We start from the raw sequence: 13,616 nt of genomic DNA, 5'->3' as shown, positions 1-13,616 counted from the left end.
AGAACTCTGTGGACTGGTAATCCAGGACCTGATTGTTTTTATTTTTATAAGTCTATCAAAGCTGATGACATTATTGGGAATTCAATATATAACTTTTTGACTTGGTGTCTGCACCAAGGCCAGTGGAGGGCCTGAATAGCTGTTGATTTCCAGGTGCCAGCCAGGTGTTGATAACCTTTTCTCTTCACAGCATCCCAGACAATGGTGCCAGTGGAGAGGAGGCCGCACGAGCAGAACATGCAGGTTGCTGTCCAGAGGAAGGAGAAGGATTTTCAGGGCATGCTGGAATATTACAAAGAAGATGAGCCACTCCTCATCCGAAACCTCATTACAGGTGAGGAACTTGCTCTGCTCCTCTGCCTGGCTGCTCCTTCTCATGCCTGGGAGAGTTTGTAAACCTGACATTAAAAAATTAAGGTAGGCAAATAGATCTTCTCAACTGAACCCTTCTGGGGCTGCATGTTTAGGGTGATGGCAGTTTGGGTAGGTTAACTAGTGCTGCACTAAGCAGATAGACCAGGATGGACACAATCCCTTAGGGATAGCAAAAAATGGGAAACACAAAGCAAGGCTAGTTTTTTAGAGCATACTGAGCTTCATATGAGGTGATAGATGGGGAGGGGTTGGCAGAAGGACAGGCCCCTGGGTCTGGCACAGCAGTGGAACAAAGGTAGCTCAGTTCATGAGGTAATAACAGATAACAGATAATGAACTTGTGAGCTCTTCTGCACTGCACAGGCTGGTGAGAGTTGCTGCAGCATCCCCTCACTCAGTGCTGTTTCAGAAGTCAGCTTCCCTAGCAAGGTGTTGGTATTCACTACAACTCTAACCCCAGCAGAACCTAGTGAGGATCCAAAAAGTGTTCACAGAGCAGTGCTAGCCCATTGCTGTGGGTACTGAAGTTCTCCTAATCAGACAAGCTTGTTCTTCAGAGGCTCCATATGCCCACAGCCACCATTAGGATTCTGTATCTTGAGGGAATGAGTGATTTAATGCATCATCAATTCAGGGAGAGGATTTATTATGTGAGGTATTCCTGAAAGCTTCAGGGAGCTGTTCTGAGGTGGTTTTGTGCTGCTGGGGGAGGGTTTTATAAGGTAGAGAAGCTCTGGCTCCACTGTGCATCCATAACGAGAAATGGATTGTTGTCACAAACCTCAGTGACAGGCAGGGCTGCCCTCCCAACCCTGAGTGCTGAGGATTTGGGGCAGATCCCTCTGTCCTGCAGCTGAACCTCTGGCTCTGTGTCCACTCTGCAGAGAGGGATGCAAGTTGCAGAGCCAAAATATCATTTTCTCCAGGGCTGAGAGGAGAGGGGTTTGCCTGGGTACACTCCAACTCTGGTTCTCTGCTTCTCTTGTCAGTTGGGGAGATTTAAGTTTTCTTTTTTTGTGAAATCTTTCATTTTTTAAATTGTCAAATCTTCCAGATCTCAAGCCCCAGGCAGTGTCTGCTACTGTTCCCTGTCTTCCTGCTTACATCCTCTACATGTGCATCAGACATGCAGATTACATCAACGATGACCAGAAGGTGCACTCCTTGCTCACCTCCACCATCAATGGCGTTAAGAAAGTGCTGAAGGCAGGTGTCCATTTGCTCTTGTCTTGCAGTTGAGAGGCTGTCAGGTGGTAATAACCATGTCCAACATGTGTTGGACACTCAGCTCTCACAGTGATTTTCAAGCCAATGTGCTCTTAGAGCCTCCCTATTTAGAAGAGTGAGGAGAATTGTGATCCTAGCAATAAAATGGTTTGAATTTAGAGGTTAAAAAAAAAAGTTTGCAGGGAAGAACAGCTAATGTTGCCAAGCTGCAGAGGGAAAGCTGCCTGATTATGGGTGGGGAAACTCTAAATTGGTTAGTTTTGTGATGCCACAGGGAGGGGAGGGATCTCATGTGTTTTCCCTCTGTTCTGCAGAAGCACCAGGATGACTTTGAGATGACATCGTTCTGGCTGGCGAACACGTGCCGGCTGCTGCACTGCCTGAAGCAGTACAGCGGGGAAGAGGTGAGAGCCCGGCCTGGGGGCGGCATCCCTGAGGGACGGCCCTGCCCCCTCCTGCCACGAGGGGCTTCCCTCTGGCTGGGGATGGAGCCGCTCTGACTGCCCTCCTTGGTTAATCTGGGTATAGCACGGCTATGATCTGGGTATAGCACAGCTAGCTCTCCCTGGAAAAGCTCCTAAAAGCACAGAAGGGTTTGGGTTGGAAAGGGACCTTAAATCTCATCTCATCCCACCCTCTGCCACGAGCAAGGACACCTTTCACTATCCCAGGCTGCTCCAAGCCCCATCCAGCCTGGCCTTGGACACTTCCAGGGATCCAGGGGCAGCCACAGCTGCTCTGGGCACCCTGGGCCAGGGCCTGCCCACCCTCCCAGCCAGCAATTCCTAATTCCCAAGATCCCAAAATCTGTCCCTGCCCTCTGGCCCTGGGAAGCCATTGCCTGGCTGCTGTCCCTGCATGCCTTGTCCCCAGTGGCTGTGCAGCTCTCCTGGAGCCCCTGGAGGCCCTGGCAGGGGCTCTGAGGTGTCCCTGGAGCCTTCTCTTGTGCAGCTGAGCAGCCCCAGCTGTGCCAGCCTTTCTATGCTATTTCTGGTGAGCCATTTTGAAGGCCATTCTCCTGGTTTTAGTTCATCCCTCAGCTTTTCATTAAACAGTATTTTATTGCTTGAAATAAATTTTATTAAAGCTGATCCCTTTAAAAGAATGGGATTATCACAGTTCTCTTACATTACCCACTGCCATCCTTATAGCCTTGTATTCTGCATATTAAAATTTTCAACAGACACAAATACTGTTATTTTTTTTTAGTCTTTAGATATTTATTTAGATATATTGAGCATTCAAAGAGTAAGAAAAAAATTCATAAAATTAAATTAACTATTCAGTTCATTTAAGAGATAATGGTTTGTGTGTAAAACCCCAGCATTGGATTTCGAAGATTTAAAATTAAAAGTTAAATTAAAAATATTCTAGAGAATACTTTCTAGCAGTTGTGCTCTTGTTTGCCCTCTTCTGTCTGCATAATAATACTGCATTTAGAGAAAATCCTCTCCAGAAAACCAGCTGGCTTAAAACACAGTTTTTGCCATAATTTACTGTGTTAAATTAATCAGCTGTTTGCAAATTCCATTGGCAATTGTTGCAAAATATAGAGGAGAGAAATACTACAGAGCTGTTTGCAAGATACTGTTATCTTTAGTTTTAAATCTGGCCTGTTTTTAAGAAAAAGCTTAAAAGAAAATCCCAACCCACATACAGTCCTGTCAGGTGAAGAGCATGGTGCTCTACAATTAGTCAGGAAAACTGGGAAATTGTGAAATCAACTCAAATTGGTACGTGTTGTATTTTTGCATTTTGCCAGTCAGCAAGCAACAAAAACAGTTTCATAGTTCTCATTTTCACACCAAGTAAGGCCATATGAACAGGCAATTAAAGGATCTGTGTTAATTAAAACATCCCATTGGCTTCTGACACTAAACTGGTATTAATATCTGAGCCCAAAACTGAGGATTTACAGCAGCCAAATGCAGGATTATAGATCAGCTGTATCAGCAAAAAACAGGCAATAAATTCAGTTGTTTCAGGAGATCTATGAATTTCAGAACAATTTAAGATGTTGTCAAAACAGCACGTAACATGCAGTCATAACTTTTTTCAATTTTCTAGAATCTTAATTTAAAAATATTTAATGTTGGAACTCAAATGGATAAGCATGTAGCTAAAAATGTAGTTTCAGAGGGCCTGAAATGTCATTTTCTACACCTGTATGTTGCAGTTAATACAAACATGCAGATCCTTGCTAAGGATAAAATGAAAAACTGGTAGTTTAGTGATTTTCTTGAAAAGGTATTTCTCTAGTAATAATTTATAAACAAATGCCCGGGTAACTGAAAGGTGATTTATGAGTTTTGATCTTTTCTGTGATTACTTTGGTAACATATTTTGGTATACTGTACTTTAAGGGTGCAGGGGGTTTTAATGCAGTGGTTTTGATGGACTGCCAGTGGGAGGAATAATGAGCTTGGGTGTTTTAATCTCCTTTTCAGGGTTTCATGACCCAAAACACAGCGAAACAGAATGAGCACTGCCTGAAGAACTTTGACCTGACCGAGTACCGGCAGGTGCTGGGCCACCTCTCCATCCAGATCTACCAGCAGCTCATCAACATTGCAGAGGGCATCCTGCAGCCCATGATTGGTGAGCTCACACCTGCAGGGTGTTTCTTGGCCCAGATTATCTGCTCCAGCTGTTTTTCAGACACTTTGCACAGTGCCAGCATGACCCAGAGAGTTTTTATCTTCCCCCATGATAGGAGCTAATAGGGATGAGGGTTTTTCCTCCCACTCCAGAAGATATCTCTTTTATTTCTGTTGGGGAGGCAGTGGAAGAGGTGAGGTTGTGCTGGTGGGTCTGCTGTCTCCTCCAGACCAGGTTTGTGGTTAATCTTTTTTGGATGGAAATGTACATTATAAGAGAGGCGAGGATTGGGAAGAGGAAAAAGACTCATAAAGACCTTGGTTTTGAGGGTGTGAGAGCAGGTATTAGAAGAGTTATCTCTTCAACCAAATTCCTGAGGATTCATCTGAGGAATGCCCCATCCCTGGAATGTCCAATGCCCAGCTGGACAGGGCTTGGAGCAACCTGGGATGGTGGAAGGTTTTCTTGCCCATGGCAGGGGTGTTTGACCCAAATGGCCTTTAAAGTCTCTTCCAAACCAAACTCTTGCATAGCTCTATGATATTTGTGTGTGTTTTTAACTGTTTCATATTATCAGAGTAAACCATGGATCTGTCCTGCTGTTGGTTCTTGCAGCATCCATGGTGCTGCATCACTGAGACTGATACATGCTCATTGCAGCCTATGAAGGGATCAGTTCTTCCCTCTAGTGACAAATAGATGGGTTGCAGGCTTTTTAGCCCATTTCCCCTTTTTCCAGTGTCTGCTGTGTTGGAAAATGAGAGTATCCAAGGGCTTTCCATTGTCAAACCGGTGAGCTACAGGAAATATTCCTCCAATGCGGGTGACAGCTCCTACAGCTTGGATGAAATGATTCGCCAGCTGAACACATTCCACAGCATCATGTGTGACCAGGGCCTGGACCCAGAGATCATCCAGCAGGTGTTCAAGCAGCTCTTCTACATGATCAATGCCATCACCCTGAACAACCTCCTGCTGAGGAAGGATGTCTGCTCGTGGAGCACGGGCATGCAGCTGAGGTGGGGCTGGTGCTTGGGGCAGGGCTCTGCCTGCTTAGGGAAGTTCTGTTAATGTTGTAAGTTGGTGTAAAATAGGGGAAAAAAGTGCACTTCTCAGTGCAAATTAGTTAAATCTTCCTTTTGCTACCCTTTCCCCTTCCCAGGCTGGATCTTTCTGTGTTCCCCTTGAGGAAAGTGGGCACAGCAAAAGCATTTTCTGTGTAGATATTCTCAAAGGTATCTGGGTACTTTGCAGGATCTTATTAGGATTTAAAAGCTGGTTAAAAGCTTCATTTTAATTGTTGAAACTTGGAGGAATCTGAATGCTGTAGAAAAGCACCTCCGTTGTATTGTTTGGCTGTTACATGGTTCATCTATTTGAAAGGTACTTGGAGGATATATTTTACACTGAGCTTTGGTCTGATTGTCTCTTGCTGCGTGTTATCACAAATCCACATCACAAAATGCCACATACACCAGCACTGCAACATACCCCGAGCCCCAAAGAGGAGTTTTGAATATGCTGCTTTTTACCTCAGCTCACATCTTGACTTGGTTGCTTATCTAGGTTTAACATCAGCCAGCTGGAGGAATGGCTGCATGGGAAGAATCTGCAGCAGAGTGGAGCAGCACAAACTTTGGAGCCCTTGATTCAGGCAGCACAGCTCCTGCAGCTGAAGAAGAAAACCTCAGAGGATGCTGAGGCCATCTGCTCCTTGTGCACATCGCTCACAACCCAGCAGGTAGGGAGCAGGGCAGGGGTTTACAGCACAGGTAATTGAGGAGTGGGAAAGGGTGGTCTCCCTCTGCCAGCTCTTCAGTGGCCACAGCTTGTCCTTTTCCAAACTGATGTTACACCTTGTCCCCTCCCAGAGATGGTCACAGTGGTGGCCTCTCTCTTACAGTGCCACTGATGGCACTGGAGCTCCAGAAATGTGCAAAGATGAAACCCAGCCCTGAGGAATTTGTTGTGTAAATCAGATCCTTGGCATTTTAAACCCACCTAGCTCTAATCGCAGCTCTGCTGTCTCTGAGGCCTGCCTTTTGCAGCTTTCCCAAAACCCTCTGATTTTAAGGATTCCCACACCTATAGTCTTTTGCCAGCTCTTATACTGGCTGTGTCTGCAGGATGCCCACCAAGGATCCTGTTTGGGGCTGGAGGTTTAGAAGTACCAACCTAGGCTGGCTGGATATGACCTTGAACTTTGAGACTCCATGCCAGGAGGATAAACTCACTTTTTTTACTGCTGGATTGCCTGTCCTTAATTTGATAATATTGTAGGAAGGGAGAAGTGGGAGGTGTGAGCTGATTTCCAGTGGTTCTCGGAGAGCTTTTCTAATGTATCTGCACCACTCTGTCCTGAACAGGCATTTTTGAGAAAAGCTAAGGGGAGGAGTGGGAGTGAGGGAGCGTCAAGAGAAGTATTGTAGAGATGACATCAGAAGTCATCCATGTCACCATGTGCCAACCCTGTATAAATCTGTTGTCCAAGTCTGTTGCCAGTTTACAGACCTTCCCATAAGAAGTGATTTTGACAGGTCCATGGATCTTGCAATACCTTAACAAGAGGCAAAGAAAAACACCAGGGTGATACTTCTGCTGCTTCTTTTCTCTGCTTTGTCATGGCAGACTTGTGGCCACATCATGACAACCTGCTGCTTGTGCTTTGTGTTCTGGAGAAGTTTAGCTTCTCACGACTGTAACCATGTTTTCTTTTTAACAGATTGTAAAGATACTGACTCTCTACACTCCTGTGAATGAGTTTGAAGAACGTGTGACAGTAGCTTTCATACGAAACATACAGGTAAATTTAAAGGGCTGTCAACTGCAGGGCACAAATGACATCTCTGTAGTTCTAGTGGCATCTGTATTAAATCACTGCTAACTCAGGCATTTTATAAAAGGCATGCTGCTGCAGGTTGTCCTGAATTCAGTGCTCTGTGTGTGCACACACTCTTACAGCACACAGCTGCAGGGATAGGCAGGCTGTTAATCACAGAGGGCAATAAACACCCAAATCCCAAGCTCAGCTAATTCAGCTCTTCAGCAGCAACACGATTGAGGATTAAGGTTGCAGGAGTCAACAAAGTGTTGGTGAAATTGAGTTACTTCTGAGATAGGAGGTAGAAATTGGCAACTGAAGGAAAAATAAACAAATTAAAGCCAAACACATTTTAATACTCACAAGGAGCAGGGAGAAAAAGGAAGGGCACGTGTTCAGCTACCCCAGAACATATCACCATCGTTGATCAGCTGAATGAAAGGTGGTCTGCTGGTATCCTGTAGTCCTGGTTTTGCTGTGCCAAGGGTGTCATTTTGTTTCCAGGTCCTGTATCTTTGTGGTCATGTAGAAAATGTAGCCAGGTTCTCCTGAAGCAGTGTTTCCTACAGTCTGTATAGCAGTTCCTGTAAATACTTGCTCAGAAGGAAAGGTGCTGCAGAAGAGAACAAAATAGTTCTCACTGTTTTCTGCAGTATCTATAAAATGATACACATTCTCAAACCTTTGATGGTGTTAAACACAACAAGAAAAGGCAACAACTGATGCTAAATTTGTTTTCTTCTCCCACACCCAACAGAAGCAGTTGCAAGAACGGAATGACCCTCCACAGCTGCTGTTAGACTTCAAGCACATGTTCCCAGTTGTGTTCCCATTCAACCCATCTGCCATCACCATGGACTCCATTCATCTCCCTGCTTCTCTCAACTTGGATTTTCTCAATAAAGTCTGAAGAAACTAGAATTAAACTCACCTCTCACACCCAGAGACTTCCAGCAACAAAAGAAAAAAATCATAAAAAGAGTTCAAGAGCTCTTTAAATATGGACCAAACAGGCTTATGGAAGAACCAGTATACAGTAACAAATGGATGCTAAAATGTACACTAAAAAAGACACTGGTCTGTATGTGATTTTTTTTTGGGTAATTTGCATCTCAGAAATAAGGATGCTTGAAAAATAGATTTATTTTTTACTGCTTGATTTTATGTTGACATAGTTCAAAGCCCATAATCATCTCCAAAAGCCAGGAAGTGGGAGACAGCTTATTTTGACTTTCATAGGTGTCTATGACAAAAACAAAATTTGAGACACTTGTGCTGCCTTGAAGGATGTGTCATTTGTCTAGTAGCAGGTGGTCTTGTGTGTATGAATAGCAGAACATGCAGTTCTGCCTTCAGTTCTTGCTAGTAACTGCATTCATGATAGTGAATTGAAAAAGTAAATTGCAGAAGGTGTGTATGTATCACACCATAAGGTAAAGGGCTGGGATGCTGCTTGTTTCCACTGATGTGGAATTTGTCATAAATACAAACACATTTGTCACAAATACATTCAGATACACTGAATGTATTTAGGAGGAGCTGTTGCTCCTTTGCTGTTGCTAAGTACATTCAGTGTATCTACTTCATGGAAATTTAGATAAATTGGCAGGAATTTGTTCCATTGGACTTTCTTGCATTACCAAATTTACGTTAGCAAAGGTTTTGTCCTAGTGAAATAATCATGATGCAAAGGACTGCCTTAAGCCTTCTGCTTCTAGCATAGTATCATCCTGATCCCTACTGTTGGCTTTCCTTGTGCTTTCCAGTGTCAAACACTTTCCTCCAGTGGCTGTCAAGGTTCTTGTACCTCTTACATGGCCAGTGTCAGAATCCCATGCACAGATCATGCTAAGGAACCCAGTTTAATCCTCCAGCCCTACTTGTCTTCAGTGGGTTAATCCTAGCTGTAGCTGTCCATGGAAAAACTCCATTCAGTTCAGTAGCCATCCAAAATGTTAAGAATCATACAAATACACAGCTTACATAAATGAAGAATATTTTAAAAAATTAAAAGTTTCTAAAAGAGATGAAATGTTCTAACACAAAAAAAAAAAAAAAGAAGCTGTCAGGTGGTATGTTATAAACATACATAAGCCATTTCTTTAAGAGTGAACCCAAACTACAACAAGCTTAAATTAATAATTGCATTCAATTCAGATTCTTTTAGTTTTGTTTTTTTTTTTTTGTTTTTTTTTTAATATCAGACTTATACACTAAGCCAAACCACCCCTCTGACCTCACCACACAGATGCTGAAGGAGACCAGGCATTGGTTTTTCTGTGGTCCTTGGCAGCACACGCTGAGCTCTCGGTGGCTGCTGGGCAGGGGAGGAGGTGGGTTCCCCAGGGTCAGTGCTGCTCCACGACTGCTCAGCGTGGGGATGCTCCTGCCACAGCACCACGTGCCAAACTGCAGTCAGGATGGGGGGCTGCCAGCATTCTGCCCTCTCCCCTTCCACAATGGTCTTGTTTAAGTCAATCTTAACTCACCTGCTTTTGTGACTTCTTCTGTGGTGCGCAGCTCCATCATGACTAAAAGCTTTCTAAGAAAAATCCACTCTCACCATCTGACTCTTTTTAGCTGGTGTAAATCCAAACAGCAAATTTATGACCAGGTAGGCTGTCTACTCAGAGGCTGAAAGTAGAATGTGAAGTTTCTTGGAGATACACCAACTCCTGTCTGCTGCAGTTTCCTTCCTAGGCAAGGAGTGTGTTGTGATTTAGGCATCATGTATATAATCCGTGTATATACAAACTGCAGTAGTCCAGTATGTACTATATATGTATATGACTATCCAAAAAAGCACATTTTAAAAGAAGCTGTTGAGTGCTGTGCAGAGTTATATCAGTCTATGCCAGTGGGTAAATACCTTGATTCAAACTGAGACCATAGTTCAGAGCAACTGTTACCACTGAAGGACAGACTTCAGGCTAAAAAGTAATTTGTTCTTCCTTAACTGTCACCCATTGAATTACGGATGTTTTGCTTGTAAAGAGCCAGGACTGTCTCCAAACTGCAGTCCTTGGGCACTCACCTCTGCTGTGTCTTCAGTAGTGCCTTCATCTCCCCTGGCTATACAATGAGGGTCATGCCACCAGTCTGCTCCCTGTGCCCAGCAAGCCCTGCCACCCACTCACCCACTACACGTTTATTTATTTATTTTCACCCACCTCTTTTCTGCAATGAATGTCCTTGCAGTGCTCTGAATTTTGTTAGTCATCGCCTCTCCCTTCTTTCCATGCTCCAACAGTTGTCATGGTTTAAGAGTAAATAATTCAAAGCAGGATTCAGCCTTTCTGTAAGTTGGTTTAAACAGAGCTGTTGCTCAGGATTTGTGTTAGGTCAGCAGTTTCAGGCAGTTCAGGTCTCTACCTCTTTCTGATGTAAATTATTTGGAGTACAATTCCCAATGCATTGATTAAAGCTATGCTTATCACTCAGACTAAGTGACAGGTTGCTGCAGAATCCTCTTCTGCAGTTGCTTGTTGCTGATTACCACTGTAAAATGTGCTTAATGGTCTTCTAGGGGATAATGGTCCTTCACTGGCACTTTCAGGATTGTAACTTATATGTTCTTTCTTAAAAACTCTTAGTATGTGTGGATGGGAACTGGGATTTAACATCCTGATCTGTGATCATGTAGTATATCCACTGAGATCCATCTGGAAGAGAACTCTGTATGAAATACCTTTAATATATGTTATCTTTTCTGTTAGCACTTTTAAAAATTTTTATTTAAATGGTAATTTAGTTAAATTGCTATGCTCAAGCATGCCTTCTTTCCTCAGATTTACAAACATTACAAACATTTTTTTGCTCATGCAATTTATTCCACTGGAGCTACAAGAATTTCTTCGTATTTGTGAAACAGTACCAAAGTGTGGGCATGTTTTAAGCACAGTGGCTGCTTTTCATCACCCTGCAACTTGAACACTGAAATCTTTGCAGGACATGATTCCGCCTTTGTGTGATTTGCAAAAGGTACCAATGAAAAAGCTGCACTTGAAACAATGGTTGTTTTCCTCCATTTTCGATAGTAAATTAATAAAATTGTGCAAGCTTATTCTTTCAGACCATTAACTGAAAAATTAGCATTTTATCAGTGCATATAAGTAGAACCTAATTAAAATGAATTGCATGAACTTCCATGAAGCTTTTTCCTCAAACTTTATTGATTCACATATATATTACAGTCATAAATTGATCTTTTTTTTTTCTGAAAGAAATTCTAGCAAGGTGGATGTTAAGTAAAACAATCCACAAGACATAACCCTGAAAGTATCCAAATTATTTCAAGGTGTGAATGCCAGTGGACAAAGACTTTCAGATTAATTTGAAATCAGAAGAAAAGAAGTATATTAAAAAAGTGCTACTATATTGAAATCTTTGGGGATATTTTTATTTTATTTTTTGTGGCGTGAAGTGTCATTACCTTAAGGAGCAGAAGGTATAGCTGCTGTCAAAGTTGAATGATATACACGAGTGAATACTGTAGATGAAATACTACTGCTTATAAAATATTTTTCCATTTTGAACAAATCTGTAAACTACACCTTTGTTTATAAGAAAATGCTTGTAATAGTCACTGTAATATTCAGCTGGGGATAAAAAAATTTGTGAAATAAACACTTTTGAAGAAATTGTGGCTCTTGGTCAAAAATGGGAATGCAAAAAATAACCCCTTTCAATATATACTTCCATCCAATAGAAACATTTCTAAGTAGTTTATAAACAGAAATTAGGAGAATCACTTTTACTTATGACACTGGAGGTTTTAGAAGTTATAACGTGATTTCAGAGGTGCTGAAATATTGGCAGCTAATTAGAAACTCACTGAGTGTGGAGTGTTATGGCCCTGAGAGCCATTGCAAATGAGTGGAGAAAAGGAGAGGAAAAGCCACCCATTGTGCATGTACATAAATCACAGAATCCCAGAATGGTTTGGGTTGGAAGGGGCCTTAAAGCCCATGCACTTTCACCCCGTGCCATGGGCAGGGACACCTCCCACTGTCCCAGGCTGCTCCAAGCCCCATCCAGCCTGGCCTTGGGCACTGCCAGGGATCCAGGGGCAGCCACAGCTGCTCTGGGCACCCTGGGCCAGGGCCTGCCCACCCTCCCAGCCAGCAATTCCTAATTCCCAATAGCCCAAAATCTGTCCCTGCCCTCTGGCCCTGGGAAGCCATTGCCTGGCTGCTGTCCCTGCATGCCTTGTCCCCAGTGGCTGTGCAGCTCTCCTGGAGCCCCTGGAGGCCCTGGCAGGGGCTCTGAGGTGTCCCTGGAGCCTTCTCTTGTGCAGCTGAGCAGCCCCAGCTGTGCCAGGCTGGCTCCAGAGCAGAGGGGCTCCAGCCCTGGCAGCATCTCCGTGGCCTCCTCTGCACTGGCTGCAGCAGCTCCAGCTCCTTGTGCTGTTGGAGCCAGGGCTGGGGCAGCTCTGCAGGTGGGCTCTCACCTGAGCCCAGGGGCACAGGGGCAGGATCCCTTCCCTTGGCCCTAAATGAGACTTAGATGAGAGAATTCAATGGCAAAGGAAGAAAATACAGCAAAATCCTTGGCTCTTTTAAAAGACAATGTTGCACATTCATTGATTTATAGATTTATTAAATCATTGGAATTATGGAGAAAGTACTTGAGAGATTATTTTAAATGAAAAATTGGAGTCTTCACAGGATAACATTTTTTTCTTCTAGAAAATTTACACAACTTTAAATGTGTCCCTGAAGACATATGGCAGTTTTTATTTGTACACAAAATATTTTCACTGGCTTCCCTGTCTTCTGCCTGACAGCCGGGATGGTTCCACTGGAGCAATTACACAGATAAATCATACCTCAAGGTGCATTTCAACCATCAGAACTCTGGAGGATGGGTTTTGTGGTGTACCTTGGAGGTCCAGATTCCTGGCTGGGAGGGTGGGCAGGCCCTGGCCCAGGGTGCCCAGAGCAGCTGTGGCTGCCCCTGGATCCCTGGCAGTGCCCAAGGCCGGGCTGGAGAGGGCTTGGAGCACCCTGGGACAGTGGCAGGTGTTCCTGCCATGGCACGGGGTGAAAATGGATGAGCTTTAATATCCCTTCCAATGCAAACCATTGGGGGATTCTAGGATATTTGTGTGTGGTTTTAACTGTTTCATATTATCAGAGTAAACCATGGATCTGTCCTGCTGTCGGTTCTCACAGCATCCATGGTGCTGCATCACTGAGACTGATACATGTTCATTGCAGCCCACGGAGGGATCAGTTCTTCCCTCTAGTGACCCATATATGATTGCAGGCTTTTTAGCCCTGTAATCCCCGTGTTTTTCACTATCTGTGTATTGGAAAATGAGGGTATCCAAATGCTTGCAGATTTCAAACAGATGGACTGCAAGCAGCTCCTGCTCATCTCCATCCATGCCCACGGAAGCCAGAGCTTGGAATTAGGGGCAGCGGTGGGACAGCCACGGATTGGGCACGAATTCAGGTGTGCGACCCTCCACAACCCCATTGAGAAGGTTTACAGATCTGAGCTGCGCCAGGGCAGGGTAAAGTTGGACACCATCAGGAATTTCGCCCTGGAAAGGGAGGTCAGGAATTGTAACTGCTCAGGGAGGTTTGGAGCG

General features: G+C 43.9%; 1 protein-coding gene across 1 annotated transcript in view; it reads left to right on the top strand.

Annotated features, from left to right (window-relative positions):
- Positions 1 to 9,104, top strand: part of MYO5B (myosin VB) — a 143,737-nt gene extending 134,633 nt beyond the window's left edge. The window contains exons 32-39 of the mRNA XM_030968476.1: positions 191 to 334; positions 1,430 to 1,581; positions 1,917 to 2,006; positions 4,050 to 4,200; positions 4,940 to 5,219; positions 5,767 to 5,941; positions 6,923 to 7,003; positions 7,779 to 9,104. Of these exons, the coding sequence (XP_030824336.1) occupies positions 191 to 334; positions 1,430 to 1,581; positions 1,917 to 2,006; positions 4,050 to 4,200; positions 4,940 to 5,219; positions 5,767 to 5,941; positions 6,923 to 7,003; positions 7,779 to 7,931 (1,226 nt within the window). The 3' untranslated portion in view covers positions 7,932 to 9,104. The remainder of the gene's footprint in view (positions 1 to 190; positions 335 to 1,429; positions 1,582 to 1,916; positions 2,007 to 4,049; positions 4,201 to 4,939; positions 5,220 to 5,766; positions 5,942 to 6,922; positions 7,004 to 7,778) is intronic.
- Positions 9,105 to 13,616: the final 4,512 nt, after the last annotated feature.

This window comes from Camarhynchus parvulus, chromosome Z (assembly GCF_901933205.1).
Source record: "Camarhynchus parvulus chromosome Z, STF_HiC, whole genome shotgun sequence".
Classification (NCBI taxonomy): Eukaryota; Metazoa; Chordata; class Aves; order Passeriformes; family Thraupidae; genus Camarhynchus; species Camarhynchus parvulus.
The sequence above is the reverse complement of the archived record's forward strand: the minus strand, read 5'-3'. Positions and strand labels throughout refer to the sequence as shown.